The sequence below is a fragment of the Linepithema humile genome, chromosome 7 (assembly GCF_040581485.1).
Source record: "Linepithema humile isolate Giens D197 chromosome 7, Lhum_UNIL_v1.0, whole genome shotgun sequence".
Lineage (NCBI taxonomy): Eukaryota > Metazoa > Arthropoda > Insecta > Hymenoptera > Formicidae > Linepithema > Linepithema humile.
In genome coordinates this window covers 15,870,545-15,896,280 of record NC_090134.1, presented here as the reverse complement: position 1 = coordinate 15,896,280, position 25,736 = coordinate 15,870,545, and the positions used below count along the sequence as shown (strand labels likewise).

Below are 25,736 nucleotides of genomic sequence, written 5' to 3'. Positions count from 1 at the left end.
GAATATGTTGAAATGTTGGAAAAAAAAGATCTTGTGATTGCGCGCGGTTCTCTTTCAAATATGTGAAACGCACAATGCAAAATATTCACGGGTATTGTGCGAGACACGGCTCTGACATTATCACCTTTCACTTAATTTTAGAATAAAACTTAAATATGAAACTGTAGAAACGGGATTTAAAAATTTGAATAAATATAGAAAGAAATATCTATAAAAGTTTTCCAAGCATCTTCATGACGCATGTGGATTATAATTTTGTATAAATATTTGAAAGAACGTCGCATGTCTACGTCTATTTCCGTCGAGACACGGTCTCGTGAGTGTAATCTTCCTCCCGATATTGATATTCGATATGTGATTAAATTTGCGAACGCCGCTGAAGAGCGTGATGTAAGAATAGCGGCGTGAAAATCCTTTATTCAAACACCTTTTCGCATGTATGCGCGGGAATTCGGACGGCCGCCTTCCGCCACATGTGTTTTGCTCTTTAACGACGTGCACAAGAATAGGAATCAACGTGTCGTTAATCGCAATTAATAATGCAGGGGACAACCGATGCCAGAGCTAACGCCTCGCATTGATCGATCGGTCGCTTAATCCTGAAAACTCAATTAAGAGCGACGCTAAGCGCGTCGGAATATCGCTATGGCGGATGAAGGCTTCGCAAGAAAATCTATCGATTAGTAGACGAAAGGGAGTAAGGTGAAACCTTACCTCCCTTGTCGTCAAGAGGCAAACGAGGGAGAGAAGCGGAGCCTTCGCGGAGAGAAGGCTGATGGCGCTTGGAAGTGGTTCGGCACGTTCTGGTGAACTATCGAGATATCGGAAATCCGTTACGCTCTTAAAGATCATTAATTGGCACTAGTTAGCCATCTTAACTATCGGACGCGTCCTCTTTCGCGACCTGAAAAGTTTCATGGTATTTCGAGAGCTGAACGCAAAACACGGGAGGCGTCTTATTTTAGGATTTCTCGAGAAGAGAGAGAGAGAGAGAGATATTTCTTTCTAGGCAGACGCTGCAACGCTGAAAATAGAAACGCGGGGTCGCAATGTAGGGCTGCTTGAATTATTTCAGCCCTTAGTTACATGGGATATTTGATGAAACTTGGTCATATAAAATATTCTTGTTTCAAATGAGTTGAATGAAATATCTTTTAACGTATTCTGTGCGAATATTTTCCACAAAAAAATTCGAATTTTTATATAGCTCTATGTTACAATTTGAAATGTTGAAATTTGCAAATAATTAATTTTTGCGATTTTTATTCCTTCTGCTCCTTGCGCGTGAAGGATAAAAATCTATCTTTCAGACTGCCATTTCAATCGTCAATTCCTTTCTCGATGGATCTTTGTTAAGAGATCAGAATGTGGAATATGCGTTGCTAATCGTGCGCGAGTCGCCTCGCGCGCACACGCGATTACGGATCTCGTACCGACGATGAAAAATGCAAGGGTAGAAGCAACGGTGAACTGGGCGCGACATCGTAATCCTCGTGAGAAGCTTATCGGACGGTACAACGCGTTCGCGTGTATTGTCGCATTCCTCCGCACGTACGGGATGCAGAATGCACATCCGGTACGCGCGAATAAAACAACGCTCTTCCTGTTCCAGCCGAGTGCGACAACGGCAATTAGCGCTCCAGCTGGCAATATGCGCATAAACCGGCGAAAAATATATACGAGAAATGCTAATACATGTATATGCGCGCGCGTTCTGTCGGCCGCCGCAATGGCTGCGCCAAAAGCGTGTTTTTCTCCATGTAATCACCGTATCTCGTCGGCAAACATTTTCTCGACGATACTAATCGAATTTTTCGCGGAGCAACAAAAAATCTGACGATCGCCACGTAACTTGTTAACATTAAATTATACATTCATAATGTAAATTGTTTCAATTTATAAACCTGACTGTTTATACATTTTATGCTAATTAGAATTAATGTTAAACGCGTTGCTTTAAATCAGAGAATATGAACGATTAAAAACCAATTTTTCGAAGCAGAATGCAGAAAGAAAAAGTCTGAAACGACAATCGGCAGAGGATGAAAGACACGAGCAATCAGCGAGTCCCTACAGTCATAATCGATCGTAGTGTGAAGGACAATAAGATCTGCTAGACACTTCTAGCTGAAGGGTGGTAGAAACGTCCTACGAAGGGACGAAAGGGCGTGAAGTCGTCGGGAGGTAAAAACGGCCTCGTGGATAGCTCAATCGGCGTAAATGGAGATTGTTGGGATGAAATTGCACGAATACGGGCGCAGTCCCGTGGGATAAATAGACTATTCGTTTTCGTTGACCCTCAGGACGATTGTCTAGAGATAAACTCCGCTGAAAATCAGCGAAAGGCGCGAATAGCGTTACGTCATATGGATAATATTACATTACGGAATCTAATAATGCAATATTGCGTGATTGAAATAATTGTAATCGCATTCGGCAGGAATAATTTTCTTATATCATACGATTGTTATTTGATTACGTTCCATTTGATTTCGAGAGAGGAACAAATTTATTAAATCTATAAATTGAACAATTGTTAAAAGCAGTGAGAAAGCCAATATGTTGCAATACATCGTAATATGGCGAAAACAAAAAAACGGAAGTATGATGAACGATCACTGTAATCGTAATCCAAGCTACCTTGTTATATCGATTCGTACCTAATCTGTACGATATATTTTTTTTTTTAATCGGCTTAACGTTTGCAATACCATCGATCGGGATAATAATCAGACTTACAATGCCACGCACCAAATATATTTTTCGCATTATTCAAAATTGCCAATTTTTCAACAATTATTCCGGCTTTCATCTTCAGATCAAACGAATTTGAGTGTCCGTGGCGTGGTCATTGTATTTATCAGACCAATAAAACGGTAATTTACGGTGGATATCAGACGGTAATTCGACGAAATAATAATTTCGGATTTATCGTACCGGCGCGCGATTTTTCAGCTAATTACGTTCTAACAAACGCGCATTGAACATACTTTGTCGACTTCATTAAATCCTACGCGATCGGAGCAAGCCGAATTTGACGAGCGAGCGCGTTACAATAATTCAAAACTACGGTAATTATTTAGGACAGTTATTTTCCGTTTGATTTCAGACTGATCGGAATTTAATCTCTAAATAATGCGAAAAGGATTAATTTTTCCGCCATTGTTTGGCATTTGAATTGATTGAGCCTGTCGATACACTATTTAAAATCATTTCTCGATAAAAATTTAAAGACTGATTACAAAAAAAAAGTATATTACATAAATTGCTCGTCTCTGGACGCAATTATCAGAATTGAGGACGCTCGTGCAATCAATGACGAAACCAATCCAGCATTAATTATCGGACTTGCCGTATCCGGAGTCACGTTGTGTCGGAACCTTACGTGTACTTCGTGTAGCGATTTGTATTTCCCAGTAGAGTATGATATCGCGAGTCCGACGCTTCGATTTCTCGGATGCGCTGCAGTATGTTTCATGATGAGATAGAGAGAAAGAGAAAGAGAGGAATAGGAAGAAGGAGAAGCAGAGAGAGAGAGAGAGAGAGAGAGAGACAGAGTAATTACTTTCCGCTTTTCCATGCCGCGATGATCTCATCTCGCGCCGGCGCGAAATTGGGTCAGAATCTTCTTACGCGGGATTTGTTTACGTCGGATAATTGACCAGTAATTCGATCAACCCCGCCGCGGCATAAAGCCCATCGAAAATTTCTCGTCGTTGGAAATTCGTACGTGATATTTGATTCGCCGAGAGGCGGCCGCTAACGCGATAATCTCGCCCGACGTCGATTCCAATAACTCGCATGTCAAGCAACATAACATCACGACGAAACGTCGATGGATCGATTCTTCATCATGCGAAGGCTACCCGTTCATCATTCTGGCAGATAATACAGCTTTATTTATTAACGGCGCCCGACGGCGAAAGTATCCTTCCGCACATTGATTGGCATATCTCTTTATTGCTCGAGAGGGATCACATTAATATTTATCGTCTGTTTAACGTTCTTGCAGCGTGCTATTTGAATATCGCAATCTTTATTGACTGCCACAATTCTGATAAATAAATTCTTCACTCGGCCATAATCTTCCGCGGCGTACTTGTCGGAGGGAGTAAGAATAAATCTGTCCATCTATCTGCATTCGGCAAACTCCGCGATAGGGAATTCGCGTAAATCATGTTTGCACGGCGACAGTGGAATCGGTATGCAAAGGCCAGCTATGCGGTTCAGCGTCAGGAGCCGGAGCGCATCCGAGAGCCAGGAACGCAGGATTCAAAGCACCAGAATCGACGGTGTTTGACCCACTGTTCCCGGATGCGGTACGGCCCGTAGAATCCGCGATACGGATGGAAGCCTTCGCGCCCGACAACTATGGCGTTTCACGTCAGTCGCGCGTCATAAATTAACGAGAAACGTAACCGGCACGCGCAACATGCACACGCCGCAATGTGCACACGCGCAACGTGGCGTAATAATAATAAAACAGACGTAGAAACGAGAGAGAGAGAGAGAGAGAGAGAGAGAGAGAGAGAGAGAGAGAGAGAGAGAGAGAGAGAGAGAGAGAGAGAGAGAGAGCTCTAAATAGCGTCTGACTCTACTCGAACGCGACTACTTGCGAGACTTCACTTTCCGCCCTTTATCGCTTCCTGTCTCTCCCATCCTTCCCGCTGGAAGATGTCCTTATCTACGGAACGCCTCGTCTTTCCCTTATCTGCTCGGATATCGCTGTAAGTTCTCGAACAAGGGACATCTTCGGGTGACCGAAACTTCCGCGGCAACTCGTATTCGTCCGGCAGGACCCACCGACCGAAGTCCTCTTGGAAACTACGAAGTGAGTTGGATAAGGATCCAGGGAAGCGAATCGGGGGGAACAGTTGTAGTGGTGGATATACCAAGACCCCGGGGAATCGAGCTGTGGCGTGCTCTTAATGAAAGAGTTTGGACGGGAATTGAAGCAGGCATTAAAATTTAAGAGGATAGCGAAACAATGCAGAGAGATATCAACGTGGCGTCAATTTTGCGTTTATTTAATAATGTGGGGAAGTTGAGAAATAATCATGACGTCCAAACTGTCAAAGTAGCATTTGACTTATTTAAAAAAATATATGGATATAAATAGATCCGCGATTCTCAAACTCGCCAGAAAATTCTGCCGTTTGCTTTCCGAGATTTTCTGGACGAAGACGATATCAAAAGATCAAACTAAAATATTTTATCGTAAAATTCTACTTGAAATATTGTAAATTTTAAGTCTCGATTGAAAAAAATTAGCCTACAATCATAATTATATAGTAATTTTCGAACAAATTATTATTTACATACATATAGAGATATCCATATGCATGTAAATTTATAACTTGCAAATAATAATTAATTCCTAGTGTTGTAATGAATCAAATTACATAAGTAAATTTACATTTACCTTATATACTGTATACGTGTATATTTGCTTTGCATCAATAGTCGGAATTGTCGAAAGAAAAGTTTGTGATTTGAAATTCACGGCGCACCGCAAGTGAGCCAGACGAACATGCAACTGTAAATTTACTTTACTGATCCGCAGATGCAATTTGTTTGATAATAGAAGAGCGAAAACAAATATGCGCAGAGTGGGCATATTCAAAATCTCTACGACAAACAGGAACACTTTCACCGGAATCGTTATTGCACCCACGCAGGTTCGTACCTTTCGAGCAATGCGTATCGACCTTACTCGAAGGATGCAAATATTTACACGTCGCTGAGTCCGCATGTCCAATTATCTCAGCTCGAGGCGTTTTATCTCGCACGCTAACTTCGCAACGATATGCAAAGCGACTCAATTAATTCCTCCGTGCGAGAAGGAAGAAGCGCCCACCCGAAGTATATACGCTCGCAAGTTGTATCTGATGCGGCATCATATATCCCACTCGCGAGGGTCTGAATTTAGATCTCAGAGCGCGCTTTGTAATTTATTCTATTACATGTGCCATTGGAAACCGCGACGGCGGTATCAGCTTACGAGTCATCCTCGTTCCTCCGTCACTGTTTCGTACACGCAAGTTACATCTGTTAAAGGACGCAGTTATTTTGCATCGCGACAAATCGTACTTTTCAACGGACGAATACGCTCTCGCGATTTCCACGCGCGAACGCAAATCTGTAGAAATTTTTATTAATTTCTTACACAGAATTTGCAATAATTAATTATCTTATCTACTATCTACAAGTTCCACTCGTAGCTTCCATTAATTACTCGAGGTACATAAATAAGAAAAATTATTCACCTATTCGCGATTGTACATTTATCAACGAAAACTTGTTCGCGCGATAGCTAGCGCGTTGAAAACTCTTGGCGGAGGAAAACGTGATTAAAACTCCTGACCGATATTTTGCTAATTACCGGCACGCCAGACACAAACGAGCCACTAATTACATGTCCCAGCGTAATGGGCGACCCTTAACCGGGCACAAAAGATTCCGAGTCCTGACCAAGTCAACCAGCGTGAAATCATTCATGATTCCTACTCTCTCGTCTCCCTTTTTCTGTCTAACCGCGATCCCGTTTTCCGTTGCAGATGACGCTACAAGTATCGTGGGTCCGGCACAGAGACGTCCATTTGCTCACGATCGGCCGTTACACATATACGAACGACCAGCGATTTCGAGCGATCCACAACGCCCACTCGGACGATTGGACGCTCCAAATCAAATACCCGCAGCATCGGGACAGCGGTATCTACGAGTGCCAGGTCTCCACGACGCCGCACATGAGTCATCTAGTCCATTTAAATGTAATCGGTGAGTTGTCATTTCACGTTTCTTATTTGCGCGTGAAAGCGAAAGCGAATACGCGGTGAATTGCACGCGTTCAAAGAGACGTAAAGCAAATTGTCATTTGCCGCCAAGTATTGCCGCTTGATTACAAGACGTCGCGCTTGCCACGCGGAATAAGATTCAGCTTCCTCTCGCGCGGCATCCCGCGATTTCCATCAAATATTAGTATGCGGGGAGCGGCGCGGGAATTCCGCCTAATTACGATGGTGTACGCAACAATTAGTTAATTCTAATCTGAATCTGCCCCAGTTACGTAGCAACTGCGCGAAATTTAAGCCAAGCTTAAATTCTGGCGGCGCGCCAATTGAACACCTGGGATTGGCTGATACCGATGTCGAGCTAAGCTCTCCGCCCTTCTCAGACACGGCTTTCCATTACCGTGAAATTATCTGAGCGGACTTAAATTTGATACGCGACACTCTTCGACTTTTTCGCTTCCGTTTATCGCCCTCGTTCCTGCGCGTCGTCAGCGCGGCAGCGGCGGTGAGATACGCTTCGACGAATGGGAGAGAGTTTACTTAAGTAATTACTCGACGATAATCGAACGCACGTACATCGGCGCGAACGCGAGCGATTCGCGTATATCATTTGCGATGCGGCACCCGATTAAATTGCAACCGGCACGCCCTCGGAACGAGGGGCGCGGAAAGAAGTTTGCCGAGCGGATCGTTTAAGGAGCAAACTTTTATACCGCGCCATATCGCACGTACGACGGTGCGCTATGAAAAACTTTTGCGATCGCTTAAACGTCAGGTCGGGAATTTATTTGCGCGCGGCGAATTGATTTAAATCGTCCCGGGGGTGGCGCGTCGTCGCGCGTGCCTTTGCCCGTGTTTTTTTCCCTCGCGATGCGTCGCTGCCGCGCTCGTCATTACGCTCGCGGTCACGTATTTTCTCCTTTAAGCCTCGCCGAAGCGAGAAGCTGCCTCTTTAAAGTTCGCCTACATTAAGACGGAGGTGAGCGAAGGGACTGAGACGCGGTCCTACTTTTCTTTTCTTCTCCTTTTCCCGCCCTCCGGCGCCCCGTTATATTCTCCGCGGAGGTGATCTCGGAGGTGAAACACACGGGACGGAACACCGGCAGGATGGTGGGCGAACGAAGGGAAGATCGTTTATCATTTCTAGCCCTGACCCTTAACGCAACGGCTGAACAAATGATCCTAAAGAGCAATGGCTATACACATCTGCTTGCTCGAAGCAGGATCGCCGCCTCGAGAGCGCATTGTATTACTTTTCTTCCGCGGTAGCGTAATTACTCATCATCAGAGCGAAAGATAGGTGTAGAGTTCGAGGGGGAGGTAAACGCGCGTGCTTGCAGTTACAACAGATACAACAAATCCAAACTTCCGCCGATAAAATCTCCCCCCCCCCCCCGCGCAACCGAATATTCGCCGTCGTTTGATAAATAACGCCGCGAATCGAGCTTCGCGTTCTTCTCCATGTCGGGATTTCTTTTTCAGTTAACGCTATCATCCCCGATTCTTCCTCACATTCGTATTATTTCGCACCCTCCATGAAATTAGTGAAGGAGGCGCTCTCTTATATCGAATCGATTACTATCGGCTACATTGAAGCGATAACCAATAAATTTCACGACTTACCTCATATAATCGGATCAATAAGTTTGTACGACAATCGAGGAAGCAATTTAAACCACTTATACGCTTACAGAGTTGTAAAGTCTCATTGCGCTCTTGAAAAAAATATATGAGATGCGCTATAAATTTTAGTTTGCGGTGAGAACTGCAGTTTCGGATTTTTAAAGTTGAATCATGATAAAGCTTTATTTGGGAAAAGTCTTGCGTTCAACTTTGCCACATCTATAAATTAATTAACGCCATGCATTATTTACCGGTATTATCGGCTATAACTGCAAAATATATCTTCGTTTTAAGGAACAAAGTTTTATCTCGCGCCGTTAGCGCGATATCAAACTAATATCGCGTTTTTGCATAAAACCGCGAAGAGCCCCTATCTTGAAGTTAGGTGCGGATTATCGTTCCTTAATTATAAGCCTTGCTCTAACGGCTGAGTATTAGCCGGAGCTCCGCGTTATTAAACGCGCAAAATTTCACGATAAATATTCCGAACTAATATCAACGCGAACTGAGCGCGTGAGAAAATCGGTAAGCTGATTAGAATCGAAAACTTATGTGTCTGTCTGTCTATCCGTCTCTGCGCGGATATCGCCATTTAAATGAATACTAAACTTTCGCGGCACCAAACCATCCGCAAATATTTCCGTTTCCCGGGACACATCCCCGGCTTAAGCCCCGCGCCGGTATTTACATTCACTTACCGTCTCACCCGGGACTTTCGCGCGATGTCTTTTGCGGTGATTGTATTTATTCGCTTTCTATTTGTTCGTTGTTTTTCGAGCGCATCTGCCGCGCTGATATTCGCTATTAACATTTCTCAAAAGAGCGCCGGAAAGATCTGACTAATTGGTAGTTTTTAACGCTTCGCATTTGAAAAATATGCTCTTTCATCGTGGCACAAATGCCGCGAAACGTGATGGAGAATGCAAAACAGCGTTACCTTGCCTTCCCATCCGAGTTATACAGTCGTGTATCTCTGCGCCGAGGCACACGACGGTGATGTAACGGGCTTTATTTTTCTAAGTCAAAGCACAATAGATTCCGCGGTGCGATTTACGAGTCCGCCGCTTACATTCTTCAAGATTTCGTTTAACCATTGTAAATAAAATTGCTCGACGACTGCGGGTATTTTTCTTGTTAAAGTACCTTCGCGGCGGGGTCCAGTTTTCTCCCCTTCTTCCTTCCTTTTTTTTCGTTAGTCTTCCGTTGAAAAATTGTTTTCCAAGTTCGCGCTGCCATCGTAAAACGTCTTTATCATCGCACCTGCCTTTGAATTGCCTTTTGTTCAAACTCGTCCAACTAGTTTCGCCGATACCGATATTTCTAAAGAGCAATCTATCGATAACATTTTTAATCAATATTCAGCGGCGCAACCTTTTTAACTTGTCTTATTATTTTTAACATATTTTTCTCACGCTTCGCGCACATGCATCTGCTTCATTTTTTGTATGTTTTTCCATCGATAAATAACTGTCGAGTAAAAACGCAAACACTTAGTGCATAAAAATACAACGGGAACGATGCGCGCAAAATATTCAATTTCCCAATAAAAATATTTTTTTTTCCGACGATGTATTATTACGTGTGTATAAGCAGCTTCGGTATATCTGATGCCGCGCGTATTTTCCAATTGCCAGGAGGCTAATGGTTCCTATAACCGGCATCGCACCGACCTTTATTAACGCGTTAAGCTTGATTCATCCGGATAGACATCGTGTGGATAGCATCGCCTCATATTTCATCCCTCCCCCCCCCCTTCGCGCCTATAAATGCTTTCTCCGCGATAATGCAGCTCGCAAATTTGCAATATCCATGCTTTCCTGTTACTTCTAATACAGACCCACGTTCCCTCTCCGTTCCGTCACTCCATTTCTGTCTTTACGAGCGCGTAAAAGCTGGTAATGATACTGTCGTGAATCGCCTGTGAACCACTTTCACACAGACTGCAATATTTCACGCTGAGGCGCACGACTCCTCGTGGCAATTAATAACGAACAGTCGTGCCGTCGAGATCATATCGTGGAACATTTACATTAGAACTGCCATACGTATGCAATGTTTCTAAAATTGCTTCTGTGATAAAAACAATCGTTGCGTGTGAAACAGGATTGTTTTAATTCTAATTCTAGTATAATTCAAAACGGGAATTGCAAATGACATTAGAGAACTTTTATACTTTTTGTGAATTTATATCTTTTACGCTTCATCATCCGCGCTTTTAATCCTTATTGCTCTTTTTTCTTATTGTTTGTTCATTAAATCACCAACTAGTTGCACTTTATTTATATTTATTTCAATATTCAATCGAGCCTTCTCGTAAATCTAATAATTCGTGCGCATCGATTATCTTTGATTGCTCAAATCAGTTTTTTTTCTTTGATTTCTTCCTGAATTCGCTGGTCTTTTCGGAACCCGTCTGCTTTCTTCTTTTCTAATTCTGTTTTCTTTCTATTTCTCCTCCTTCTCTGTTTTTCCCTTTTTTTTTTGTGTCCAAACATTACAATATATCGTTGCAAAAGTTACAATACCACATGCAACGCAATCACTTTAATTTACTCATGAGAAAAGTTCTGAAATTGCATTTTTCCGTAAAGCGAAAGCCCGTAACGTACAGTTTCGCGAACGAGAGAAATTATCGCGGAAACGGTAATCATCGTAGTATAACGATTGCAGTCTAAAAGCAATTTTTTCATTAGTCGCGAGTGCCTCTTATCGGATATAATTTGCGATGTTGGAGAAGTATTTGCGGAGAAAAGTGTCAGATTCTCGCGGTGAAGTGCACTCCGCTCTATTTTAAGTGGAACGTAGGACCGAATAGTTTCCCCGGTATTTCTGACTTAACTTTGATTAGGCGCATTTAAATCAAACGCCTTTTTCCTCTTTCCACCTTCCTTCCCCCCCCTCCCCCCCCCCCCCGATCCTTGCGTCTCTGCGAAGAACTTGGCTCGTGATAGTTCATGATGGAGAGGAAGATCGCACGGTACGCTCTCCCATTTCCGTCACGGGAAACGACTCCGTTTCTTGCTCGCGCCGGGCCAGTCACTCGATCATTGCCCGATCGATTGATCGCGAATAGTACAAGTTGTAAATACTTGTACTCAGGTGACGGAGACAAAGTGCAACATCTGCGAGCTGACACGCTTCTCTCACCAGCGGACATTCACGACGACTTGTTCCATCGGTTAGTTTCTCGACTACGATCGACTCGTTCCATTTAAGTACGATACCGCAAATTCTATCGCGTGTTCTACGTTATATGCAAGCGTCTATCAGAATACACAGAGTCGAGATTAGATTTCTATATCAAGAAACAATTTGTTGAATATTTTTTTGGTAAAATTTTCCATGTTTAATCACATCTTCATGAATTAAAAAACTTGAAAAGGAAGAAAACGATGAGATATTATTTGGAATTTTTTTACCAAGTTGTAACTTTTGTAATATCTAATGACCGAAATGCGTTCTCTATAAATAGGTCACTTGAATTAGATATATATATTTGCCTGAGTCCGAAGCCACTTTATTAGGTATTTTAAATTGCAGCAGTCAAAAGCGATCCATGCCGATGTTAGTCGAGAATGACAATATCGCCCGTGTCGGAATATTTCTATTGATTCGCGAAGAAGTTCGATACTAGCGTCGCATAAAGCGAACGGTTTTATTACGGTATCCCGGAATACATATTTTTCCGGGTCTTTGTTCGCCGAACCATCTTTGCTCGCGAACTTTAATAAACGGCATTCGCAGATTTCACCGTAACTTGCCGACCAAACGGTTCGTAGCGGAAACTGCGTCGCGCAAAATGAGTTTGTGTGAGAGAACGACGACTCCGCGACACTGTATTCGTTAAGCTGCTTTTGTACCACAGTCCGTGTGTACTAATTATGATCTAACATAGTCTCGCACTTCAAGAGAGGCACCTACGAAGGGAGGATTATTCGAACATACACGGGGAGAGGTAGAAAGCGCGCGGAGGGGTGAGGATGGGGTGGGAGAGAAAATCCCGACCAGCGCCGCATACTTATGAAACGTTAAAGGCTCCTTTGAGTCCGACCCAGCTACGCTCTCTGCCATTTGTGCGAGGACACTTCCTAATTGCGTTATGAGCACACGGTAGAAACGTAGCGCGAAACGCATTGCAATCTAAGAGCGTGTTCTAAAGGAATACACTAGCCAACTGTAGTTCATTTTCGAGAAACCCCAGCTAAAACGACGGATTAAAAAGTTCAATTAATTTCAACTGAAAATCTCAGTCTGTACATCCTTAATTTCGTAAAAATATCTAGATAATTATTCGAGAATTAATGAAACAATTAATGATAATCTGATTTATGGATTTTGCATACGGAGATCATTTATTTTGCAATTAATTGTAATTTTGTTGCTTGCTAAATTAAATAAAGATACACATTAATTTTTATATAAAATAATGTAATTATTTTGGGAACATAATTAAGATAAATTACAGTATTTTTAACATTAAAAATATATCAATTTTTAATTATTATACAATTACGAGTTACAGTAATTGCAACTATACGAGTTAATAATCATTTACTGCGTAATATAATTTTGTTATTTCCATATATCTCTTTCATTATTTATTTTAATTATAATTAATATACACACATTAACATATTCAGATTTATTTTTCCAGTTAAATAGAAAAATCTTTTAAATGAAAAAATCCTAGTTTTACTTGAAAATTAAAGAATTTAAATATATGATTATTCATTGAAATATCTTTGTTCTAAGAAAATCGAGATTATCATTGTATTTGCAACACGAAAGAGATGATTGGTCAAACGTCAGCATTTTAGAAATTGTGCAAATTCTTCGCAAGATTCTGCCGCAATCAAGTTACTCCCGAATATTCATAAGAACGTAGGAATATTTAGTAATAACGATAGATCTACCTCTCTTTCTGAGTAAAGTCTGGTCGACGTCTATGGAACCGCTTCTCGAAAGTTTCGTATGAAAACAATCCATGAAGTCTTTACCGCTCTCGATGAAGATTAACCAACTTTCCTCCAGTTGATTTATCTCCTCAAACCTCCTATCGCCGGGGCATATCTACTGTAGTTATGGCGAAATTCTTTTCCACGCCGTGTAATTACCGTCACGTAATCGTTATCGAGCTCGTAGTTCGTTCTCGTAGTTCGTTCTCGTAGTTCGTTCTCGTAGTTCTCGATACTTTGTAAACCATGTACTTTAACAAGAGCCATCTTTTTTATACTTCAAAATAATGGAACGAATAAAGAAATTCTAGCGGGCGCCCAATTAAGATTAAACATATGTATATACGTGTATGATACAGATACGATATTGTATTAAAATGTAATTAACTTTCTAATTTAAACGTCGAAATTAAGACCGAGACGTGGTAAAAAAAAAGAATGTGAGTAAAGAGAGATAAACACGAGTTGTCGAGATTTACTTCGAAACTGATTAGAGCAGACTGAGTCCGAGTATGTGTGTAGCCCGGCAGTCGAGACAATCGAAAAAGCGTGAGGAGGAAATATCGATCACGAATGTGAGTGTACATTGATGAAAAACAAGCTGCCAACAGACTGTAAGCTAGAAAAATTATTGGAAGTACAATAGCTCTCGCTGACAACAGAGAAAAATACAGATTAAAAGAAGGAACGATATGACATAATATTTCAATAAAAACGAGATAAATTAAATATTTAGTTATTTAATCAATATTTTAATCGAAAACGAGATAATTAAAGATTGAATTATTCGATAATAAATTACGACTGCAAAGAAATTAGGATAAATTGAGGCGAGTATTATACAAGTTATGAGAGTTTGGTCGAAACAGTACGATAATACGCGGCATTCTAGTTGCCGTGTCGACGACGCTCGTGTGTCATCGCCGGTGGCTGCGAGCGTTCGATTAATGCATTTTTTATTGTTTTTCGCTATGGAAAACAAACGCTGTAACAAGAGCCGCGCTACCGAGAACTCAACATTTTCATTGTTTTTAATTCAGCGATCGTGCACGAAGGCACTCACAATGCGCGGCGCTCCCAGGCTCTGCACAGTTTGAAAATTTAATCCTCCCAACCCTCTCGCCACTTTTTGTCGAGACTCTCCGCGCTTTTTTTTTCTCCCTATGGGGCTCCTAGAAACTACGTCGTTGCCCTCCGCTTCTGGGTTTCGCTCTTCACAGACGGACATCCGCGGTCCGTGCGATTTAATCCTTGCGAAGTAAATCCCGTGCCAGGCGCAGGCAGAAAGACAAAAGCATTTCATTAACACAGAAGGCAAGCAGCTTGCATTATATGCGTAAATGAACGTGCGCGACTATGAGCAGGACAAACATATAGTATAATAAACAAAGCTTATGAATCTTTTGTCAGATTTGCGATCAGTGCACTAATGTTGATACCGCAATTTCTCCCGAGTTCTCTTTCAAGATTGCAATGCAATTCAAGATTGTCTAGATTTGCAATCCCAGAGCGAATTTATGAAAAATAATAATAATATTCTGTTAATTTTTATTATTTCGGCACGAGTCTCTTGTAAGTTTTCACGAATAAATATTTATTTATTAAGCGTTAACGCTTGTATCAAGAAATCTGCCACTAACATTAAGGGCTTCACTTGAGGTGCTCCCGTTTCAAAGAATGCCATTTACCACATTTGAGATCGAGTATCTCCCGTGATTTATCATTGTCGTTATTTAATCTTCGTGATTTGAATTCGGAGAAGCGAAGCCTCTCCAGCGCGATCCCCTATCGCGATCTGTCGCAAAAACGACACAGAAGGGGAGGGTGAGTGAAAGAAGAACGCGATGAAAGAGAACTCGGGAGAGATCGCTGATTCTTCGGCCGTTATTTCCGCTCGATCGGGGACTCGCTTCTCGGTGGCTGTCATTGGCACTGCCTTTCACGCCGGCCGAATGAAGCAGCGGCGAAATAGGTATCGACGCCGATACAATGGTTGGCCGCGTGCGCCGTCTTTGTGCTACGCACACGAGATGAAGTTCGCATTCCCGATCGATCGGCACGATTACGAATAGGACAAACGCGCTCGCATCGCCTTGTCGACGGGAAACTGATAATTCCTGCCTACGGTGTTTGAGACCGCGATGCGCTTTGCCGTTTAGCAAAATGTACACCAAGATTACATTTTGCTTTGCAAAGCAAACAGGCAAAGTTTCAAGTAATGAGAAGGTTTGTGAAAGTATTTCCGCAAGTTATTTAACGCACCGTTGCATTTATGAATTACTTATCATATATATAATTGACAAATGCGTTATATTCGAATCCTCTTTCTGTAATTTTTCAATAAAAATCTTTAATGCGCGCAAACATTTTTTTATATAATATGAATTTTATGAAAATAAAACATGATTAACGAATGCTCGTTTTTTTAACATACAGAATATTTTTCGATTTTAATACGTGGTTGTATATTAAATGTGTTGGCAATGTTAGTTTTATATTCTCAACGTTCTCGGTATTCCTCTCGATATCATTATCCATTATCCAATTCCATCATCGATATTCCATCACATTTAATGTTGCGACTCAGTTTTCTTCTCAAACCTGGTAGTTTTGTTTAGATAAGCCGCAGCTTATAATCTTCACAACAGTCATGTCTCAAGAAAGCGCTATTTTTTATAAGGGTTATTTTTAAAGTAATAATCGATTTATTACGCAAGTTTATATTATATAATACGAATCATATTTTTTATCGCAACTTATTTTGCTATGCTCAAATATATTATAGAATTCTTTCGATTTACAACTAAATAATGTTGATACAGCATAAATAATAAATAAAAATAGAAATCATGAAAATTTGTTTTTCATGTTATATCTGTATTCAAAACTTTAAATATTTTTCCCCGAAATTATCTTTTTCGAGTTGGTAATATAATTTTTCGAAAAATTTGCAACTAATAAATGTTCCAAGTTTTTTTACATAAAAAATATACATATTTGATTATAGCTTGTAGCGGAAGAATTGCGATATTGTTAAATTATTTTTTTTTATAACGTTGTTAAAGTAAAACTTTTTGATAAAAAATTGATATATATGTTTTAAAACTGCTTTATTTTTGCAATTTTTAATATTTTTCTTTTATGTTATGAGCTACAGCCGTATTAAAATTAATAATATTCTTTTTGATATTTTATTTTGGATGAGTAGAACTGTCGCATTCGTGTCAATCAACAACATGGGTTTTTTAAAGCATTAAAATTAGAATGCGAGAAAAATATTTTATATTTCGATATACCAAAATTCACAAAAATGTTTTTTAATATGTATAAATATATATAAATATATGTTGGCAGAATTTAAAAATGTTTTAATTTTCGACAATAAGGTATTTTCCGTGTTTTAATAGGATATTATATTCTATTAAATTGATATCGATATTGTAAGCTATATGTATCTCTCCCATAAATTTATTCGTAATACTATTATACGGTATGATAAAAAATATACATTACATTTATATATTGAATATTTACAACTTATTAAAAAAGTATAGAGTGTTGCTATTTTAGTGATTTCGGATTACGTAATCCAGTGATAGCTCTAAAGAATAAAAGTGTCATATATCTCTCAGACAATGGTGTCATTTCGTCTTAGGTACTTAAAATCCATAGTTGACGTTCACCACCGTGTTCAGCAATACTTTTGGTATAGTAAAGAGTCTGAGAAAAAGTATTACATCGTCTTCTTCGCTTTGCGTGGAATCTCAAAGTGCAGCAATGCAAAGAGTTGAAGGGCAATTAGTTTAATCTGCTTGATTAAATTCACATAGTAAGCTATAGCTACGACGTTTACATGCAATGTTGAACAGTTTGCAACACACGCATCAAACGGACGACATAACGCGGGATGACAGACGACGTATCAGTCAGTCCAATAAACAGACGAACGGACAATATCTTGCAATGTGTCCGGGCTTTCTCCATGGGCGCATATAACCTTCCTATTTACTCAGATACATGGGAAACCAGTTATTGGTCTATATTCGCAACAGGCAAATCAATACGCGCATATCGGAATACTCGTCTTCGAACTATTGCGGTACACATCGAGCGCAGAAACGAAAAATTTTTTCAAGCGTAAAAATGCGCACAAGCGTGTGCATATAATGGCGTAACATTAAAAAATAAAACAACTTATTATTCGAGAAAAAGTTTATGTGAAAAATAATATGCGAGATATTTACATTTCATTCGTAAAGCACTTTTCATAATTGAATTTATCGTGCTTTCAATAGTATTAATTGTAGTTCAACAATAAATTTTCGTTTAGCTGAAATAAACTGACCCAAGGTAGCTTTATCATCCAGAATATTAATTGCGTTAATTACGTTTCAATATTTTATACCAATCATTGTTGAGTTAAGTACTTTAGTGATATTGTCATATCATATTTTCATATGTAACCAATTATCATATTTTCTTGCATAATTAAATTGTTGTAACCACGTGCTAATATCAAAGATGTGTTTTTGACTTGTCACAAAAATATAATAAAATAAATTTTGATAATAATTTTAGATATATTTTTCTTTACACATACAAGAAATAGAAACTTTGCTTTATAAAACACTAAATATTGTCTTATGCTTTATATAAAATTATTGCAAAAAATCTTTTTTATTTTTTTTATTATTAAAAATTTTATTTTGACGTTTTTAATCACCTTTTTATCGAAACTTAAAAATTTGTCGAGCGTATTTTGAGTTCAAAAGTCGAACTGAAATTCACGACGAACCGAAGATTGAACGGGCGGCTCGCGCGTAAAATCGGTATCACTTTCTCGTCGTGCGTTATGGATCGGCAGATGCAATTGTGTATTACTGGCAATGACCCGATCATGAGTTATCGGAGTTTCTCCATGAAGCAACCAAGTTTGGGGGTCCCCGCCAGCCGGACCAATTCATGCGGTTAATTCGCTCGTGCACTTTGAAACTCGATAAACTCACGGATTGCACGTCATAATTGTACACCGATGTCGTTACTGGCGATTCTACGCTACGTTGCCCTCGACCAGATACATTTAAGCGCAAGATCGTTTTCTGCTTTTGAATAGAAAACAGTCGAATACAGTCGGTTTTGGCAGCGCGTGTCTCATAACATACGTATCTTCGAATTTGCAATTTAATCGCGCGTGTTTCCACGCAATCTATAAATATATATAGAGAATTACTTTCAGAAATGCAAATCTATATTTTGCGTTAGCAATAATAAACGATCGATAGCCTTTTCCACGTAATCTTACAAAAGATTCACAAGCTTAAGCATTCCGTATTCTGCTATTCTGCACCACTTCGCAATATGTACGCAATATGTTCGCAAAGTGAGGATGAGAGAGAAAGTCTAACGCCCCGGCCTAACATTTCGAAGTAATTTCGTTCAATTTTCGTGAAACTTTCCGAGTGACAACTCGTGCATAAGAAGCATATTGCACTACGTTACTTCGCGCAGTGACAATAGCGATTGCTGCATTGTTAGAACAGCTTTAGTTTTCAGTTTGTAATAACATCGTTCTCTTCTAATCGCGCATTCAATTATAAATCCTTCCACAACATTGTAGAGAAGTACGAAGATTATAAGACTGAATATTATTTCCTTTTAAACAGAATAATCTTGCAAGATAAACGTATAACCACAAAATATATTGAAGTAAGAGAAGATACACTCGATACATGAAATGTTTCAGGATTTACTGATGAGAAAAACCAAAAAATGCGAGACTTCCAGCTTTAATGTAATAATTTTCTCTCTGCGCGCGGCATCATAATCATCGCGATGACTTCGTCCAAATAAAAAAATGAGTTTCCGGTTCTGAATAGTTAACATTTCCTCTCTAAGTTCAAGCCCGGCGGCAAAAAGGTGGCGCTAGGATGGAAATTAGGGGAGACTGCATAATAACTCACAGAAGTTAGTCCTGTTTAGCAAGATGATTGGCTAGCGACCGACGCGGTCGAACAGTCGGCTGACGCCGCTTCCTCGTTTGACCGCAACTGCTAGGTATCACGCTATCTTTATTAGACTCTCGATTTTCGATGTTGAATGTCTTGCGAATTTCAGACTTGCGCGCCACTGAAATTGCTCTTGATCGTGGCTCGTGTTTTAAACAAACCGTTGAACCGGATTAACGTATTTTAAGTCGGTTAAAATATACAGAGACTCATTAATCCTGAAAAAATCCCCGAAGAACAATTTACTCGTGAATTTCTTTCTTTTTTTACCGCTTTTTTTTTCTTAGCAAAAGTAGCCGCGACAGACTGTATAAAATATAGCGCGACGGACTTCTCTTAAATGCAAACGCAAAACGATTTAGGACTGCGATAAAACGTATTTTGCAAAAAAAAAAGAGACATCCCAATTGTTGCCGTGAGCGGAAGCGTGTTGTTCGATTTGCAATTTACGGTGAATTAGGAAGTGATCGGGAAAGATGCAGGGAGAGAACGGCGCTCGCCTGAAGCGGACAAACGTTCCGAAAGTTTCACGAGATCGCATTCAAATCGGATTTAATTACGAGCGTCTGTCGCGGTCCGGCCTTTTCTGATTGGATGTACTGGCGGGAGATACGTTGTATACGGTGCGGTCTCTTGGGTGAATAGGATTTCGAATGTGACCATTTACGTTGCTGGTAAATGTTGGTCGAAACATCGGAGAAGATCTGAGTGTGTAAGATATACCCAGCAATTACCCATAAATATTTGAGAAAGAGATTTTTCGAAGAATTTTGGACGAATTTTTTTTACAATAAAAGACAGAAGTCGTTCACTCAACTGATTGTCGAATGCTTCGACGAGTAAGAGTTGTACAAGGAAATAAAATTGTTGGAATAAAAAACCACTATCGATATTTTCTCGAGCTTTTTAGAAAATAGTTGGCGTAAGTGTCATCCTTTAACGTTGCATTATGACTGTATAACGGCCGTATAACATAAACAGCAGATAGAATATCATAAAAGCTGCGAGTACAAAAACTTTATATTTCGCCCTCCCTTTTTTATTTCACCTTGTCATCGCCTTGAAAGTATATGTGTACATGCGCCACGACACGCGTGTTACGTACTTCACGTCGCGCACACAGAATGGTCCGTAAATTTCTATTTCTTTACGGCTTTATACGCCCGAGCATGGACATGTCGCAGGCGAGAAACTGCGTGAAGAACTGTATCGCGGGTATGTGAAACTGGCGCATCATTTTATGGAATTTTGTATAATTTTATAAATATCTAAATATTTTAGCAAGATGCTTGTTGGATAAATAATAACAGATATTTTTTAAACAATTTATGTCGTTGGAGAAAAAATTATATTTCTAAATATCACAAGACGTTCGTGAAAAAAATTTAAATTGTTCTTAAATTCTGGTAAGAGATGGCAATATATATATATATATATTCTTGCAGGATAAATTGAGGCATAATATGAATTTGACGTTTTAATTTGCCTTGTGTAATTTCTTTTTTGTTTAATACTAGAATTAGTTATTGTGTTAAAATTGTAATAAAGCGCAAAAATTGTAATTTGTAACTAAATTGTAAAATGTAAAACTCAACACTTCATGAATTTCCACGAAACAATATATACATACACACACGCGCGCTCGCTGCAGCATGTGACAAAGAAAAAAAAAATTAAAGAAATTATTTATTTTTATTCCGGGAACCGGTTCGTTTGGTGCATAAAGAAACTAAAAACAGAGAGTGCCCAAAATATGCCACAAAGAGTAATAAGCGTCATAACAGTTTACGCTCAATTATGTTCTTACAAAAGTGATTTTAATAAAAATTGATAAAAAATTGAAAGTGCAGAAACGATGATATAAGCATATTGTTAGTCTAGTAGTTGCTTTGTCGAGCTATTTGTGTGTTCGATATTTTTGCTGCCTTTGATCTCAATGTTAGGATAGTTTTTAAAATGACCCACTTGAAAGTCTTCCCATTACGCCTACATGCCGATTCGCCATTATGGCGCATTTGTTTTCCTTAGGAATAGCTCAAACGATCCTTCCGGCTGACGGCCCGTCGGTTTATATTTTAACCACGTTCTAACGAAGAGTATTTTTGACATATGTACGTCATCACGTTATACGCTTTGGCAGCTCTGATTTATTTTTGCCAATTCGGGAAAATATATTTTAATCACTGAAAAGAAATATAAAATAATGCACATATATTAATTTTAATATATAATAATCAAAACTTTTGCAATTTAACATATTTGCAAGTGAAAAGCTGTTGTTAACGCCGGCGTCAAAAACAAAGAATTAAAAACACTCAAATAATTTATCATATCAAAAAGGAAAAAAAATGGGCCAACGCAATGTATAATAACAATGTATTATTTACAAAGAACCGTTTATGAACGTTTCAATTCGAATTAAACCAAACTGATATTAAGTGATTTTTGCAACCTTATATTCAATAATCACTTTTACGTTAATTCGATTATTATTGAAGATAGCCCGATCAAAACGTTTGTAAACAATTTTGTAAACAGTTCTTTGTAAATTATACCGTTATTTAATAAACTTACATCTTGTTTTCTTTCTTCTTTGATTTCAAAAAACCATTGTTTTCGGGTCAATTACAGTTTTCACGTACAATGCTTTTATAATTTTACATGTAATATTACTTTTCATTGATCAAATTGATATAGTTACACAAAGATTATTTATTTTCCGTACACGATTGTAAAAACGACGCGAACTGCAGCCGTACAAAAGAGAATGGTGAAAAGTATAAAGGTTACACATCGACGGGGAGATGCAGTTGTAAGGATTCCGTGGCGTTACTTGACACTGCTTTCTCCCGCGACGACTGATGTGACGACAAGCGGCGGAAATTGAAGCATTTCCCTCACCGACGTTCCCGCGATTATGCAACGCGATTATGCGTGTAAAATCTTTCGGTTTTGCATAGTCGATAATGCGCTTTAATCGCCTGATATCCTATTCACTTTGTAATTTCTTGCAAACGAAACTTTAACGCAGTGAGGGAATACAATAATAATAATCGTACACGAAATTTTACGCGAGAATTTACAACAATGCGATTCGAAATTGTTAATATCTAATAATTCGATAAGGACGCGGCGTACGTACTTGCGGAATTCTCAGCCAGACAATGCATCTAATATTAATGACGAGCAAATTGTATTAAAACCCATCGGAGAATTAAGCGATATGTGGCGGCATATGCGCGCGTGTGACTGCATAAACATACCTATCCCATTATCCAGTATCGGCATTCGGTAATACGCCATTACCGGGCAACAACATTAATTTCTGGCGAGTCGTCCGGCATTTACGGACGCGCGAATGAACGAGCAATAAATCGTCGCCGCAATCGTATTTAAAATTTGCGGTCGGCCGCATCTGCACAATAGATGAATCACTTTTACATCTCCATTCGATACGCAGCCGTATGTTTATCGATGTAAACGGAAATGTAACTTTCTGCGAAATTAGGACATTGCCGTGGAAATCGACGGCGCATCCGTTAATACGAGATCTGCAACAAGCGTGAATCCTGTTATTTTCGCGAAAAAGATACGCATTAGTCTATCTCGTGTGATAAACTCCGGCGTGGCCGGCTACACGTCGCATTTAACGCAATTAAACAAAACCGCGCATCGCAAAACGTGGCTCTTTATTGCTCATCAGCAGGTGGGACTCAATTAGGGGCGGCCGCGAATTTGCATAAATAGTGCGGAACGAACATCGCGCACACGCGTCGCATCCACGTTGCAGCGACCGTTCGAATGATCATAATAGCCACGTCGACGCCCAATAAACACACAAGGTGTCCGTTAATGCCAGGCTTCAATTTCAATGAGGGATTTTTTAACGCGTTTGTTCCAGCGAAGCATATCATTGTTTGATTTGAAACATTTCGATGATTAAAGATTAAATTAAAATTTGGAAACAAATTCTATTTGACTTGAAGTTTTTGTAATACATATATAATCGAATCGCAAGGTAATTAAAATTAAGGTTAGAGATTCGAGAGCACCCTGTATACCGCTCTATTCTCGTAATCGGGCCTCGCGCTATCTCAATTAATTGCCGTCACATTATTTGCGGTTGGCGGAGCTCGCCTAACTCCGTTACCCCATTTCGGCCGCGTTCATTCACCAGTGCGCTCTATCATCGAGTCGCGCGGCGCACAACGAAATCGGTTAATTCCGGATTACCCGAATCACAAAATGGCCCTTGCTTTGGTCCTTTCGCGCTACGATCCAATTTGCACGATTAGATAACGGGACTGACGCTGACGGCAGTGACCATAATTATTATGCCGATCGCAGAGCACGTGCGCGAGGAACGCCTGTTTTTCTACGAGAGATGCAGATGTATTTTTCGACCAGCTTGAAGTTTTCGCCGAACGAAAATTTAAGCGGCAGCCTAATTATGGAGTTAAAAGCTTTCGGTGAATTAAACTACAACTTACAACGAAACTTTATTTCCAGTCAATTTCAAAGGGAGTTTACTTTGATAGAAACCTAGTTTGGGAGTTACTTATCGAGATATTTAATGTTGAAAATTTGAAAGTTGGACGAACTAACCTTAGAAAGTTCGCATTAGGGGTCAAACGAATCCCGATATTTTCTCATTTCGCCGGAACTGCCGTGCGACGCAAGACCTCGTACGTTTCTCGGGGCGCAAAGTTTTTTTCAAACGTTTAATTATTAACCACTCTGAATCGTCCAGCTTTCCGATAAAGAAGATTCTCCCGAAAATTATTCCGTGGCGCGGATGGGTCGATTTTTTCCCCCGACTGATCTTCTCGATTGAGAGCAGATAACTTGCGCTTTCACGCTGATCCGTTTAGCGATAACAAATCGCCGCGTCGGAACGGTGCGCGATGTGGACGAAACGAAATCGCACGGTTCGTTACCGGGAATATTTTTATAGCCATAAATGTGTAAACGCTAAAGTGTTTCCGTACGACCTCGTATTTATGCAGTGACATTTCGTTCTGCCGTCATCAAATATTATTACATGTTATTCTGCGGCGAACCATATTCGCCCACCCGTCCATTCCGCCAGTCATTAAAGCATAATCGAGTCCTCCCGCGGGTAGATGTGCACACGGACGTACTCACGTACTCCCACGCACACAATCTATTTAAATCGCTCAAATTGGATACCGCCATGCAACGAATTTACTCGTTGATTTTTCCAAGTGTCGACTCGCCGAGCGTTCAGCGCCGCGCTTCCCGCTTTTGTTAGCGATTTCACCGGGAGTTCACCGGCATTAATCAGTCAAATATTAATCATTGTAGCGAGGTGCTACAATGATATCGAAATCGATTCCCCCCCCGGTTGGCGTTACAAAACTACGCTCGATATAACCGTGACGAGTGATAAATTATCGGGTGCGAATCCATTTCGCGCAAAGTGCGTGTCGATTAATTGCAGCCACTTTATTTACCAAGAGTGCCTGTATTACATTCCGGGCGCGTTCTTTCTCGCATATCCGATGTTAATATCGATTAGTATTATATATGTTAGGTAATATTTGCTTTTTGTTAACTGTACTTCGTTATTTCCTTTTGTGTTTTCTTTTTTTACATTTCAGTTTTACATGTATTGTTTGTTATTTATCTACTACGCTTATTGCGCAAATATTTTCTGTTATATTGTTAAAGTTTGTTGTATGGCCGTGTTCAGTGCTCTTAGCTGTACGACCCGGCAAACGAAGTAGCGCGATAAACAAATTTAGCCCCAATATCTGTGGAGGTTGAAATAACATTTCTATTTTTCTGTGTGTAGGCATACTTTGATGGCATTCTTCATTACTTATCATCTTGTCATCTCCATTAATTTTTTGTCTCTTTTCGCTTTTTAACCATCTTTTTCAGACGAAGAGAACAGCTCACTGATATTTTATGCTGTTATGGCAAATTATTACGCAAGCAGCACAAAAGCTTGTTAAGAATATTGATTTATTTGTGAAAAATAATTTTATTAGAACGCAAGTTATTCCGCGATAATAGAAAATTTATTTTCATTCCGCATTCAGCTGAATAGTCACAGTTTCGCTGCGAGAAATTATTCGCTATTTGCTGATTATTTCGCCTTTGCTGCAAAAATCTCTCTTTTTTTTCCGCGTGCATATTTCAAACAATATACATCAATCGGTGCAAGATAAATTTTGCGAAAATATCTGCGCATCTCATAGCGATATGAATAATCAAGCCAAATACGGTTATAGATAATTCGTGGATATTATTGCCATCATATAGTCTCTAAATACGTTTGCGTGCGGATCGTGTCGATGTACGGTATTTTAGCCCGCATCATTTTAACGGATTAC

The 25,736-nt window shown here is 39.8% G+C and overlaps 1 protein-coding gene and 1 long non-coding RNA gene across 6 annotated transcripts in view; one reads left to right on the top strand and one right to left on the bottom strand.

Annotated features, from left to right (window-relative positions):
* Nucleotides 1–25,736, bottom strand: part of LOC105678034 (uncharacterized) — a 179,899-nt gene that overhangs the window by 58,951 nt on the left and 95,212 nt on the right. The gene's annotated exons all lie outside the window — the stretch shown is intronic.
* LOC105678008 (neurotrimin-like) overlaps nucleotides 1–25,736 on the top strand; it is a 300,284-nt gene that overhangs the window by 205,907 nt on the left and 68,641 nt on the right. For all 3 annotated transcript variants that reach the window (XM_067358675.1, XM_067358674.1, XM_012376993.2), the window contains one exon: nucleotides 6,558–6,780. In XM_067358675.1, coding sequence (XP_067214776.1) covers nucleotides 6,558–6,780 — 223 coding nt within the window. The remainder of the gene's footprint in view (nucleotides 1–6,557; nucleotides 6,781–25,736) is intronic.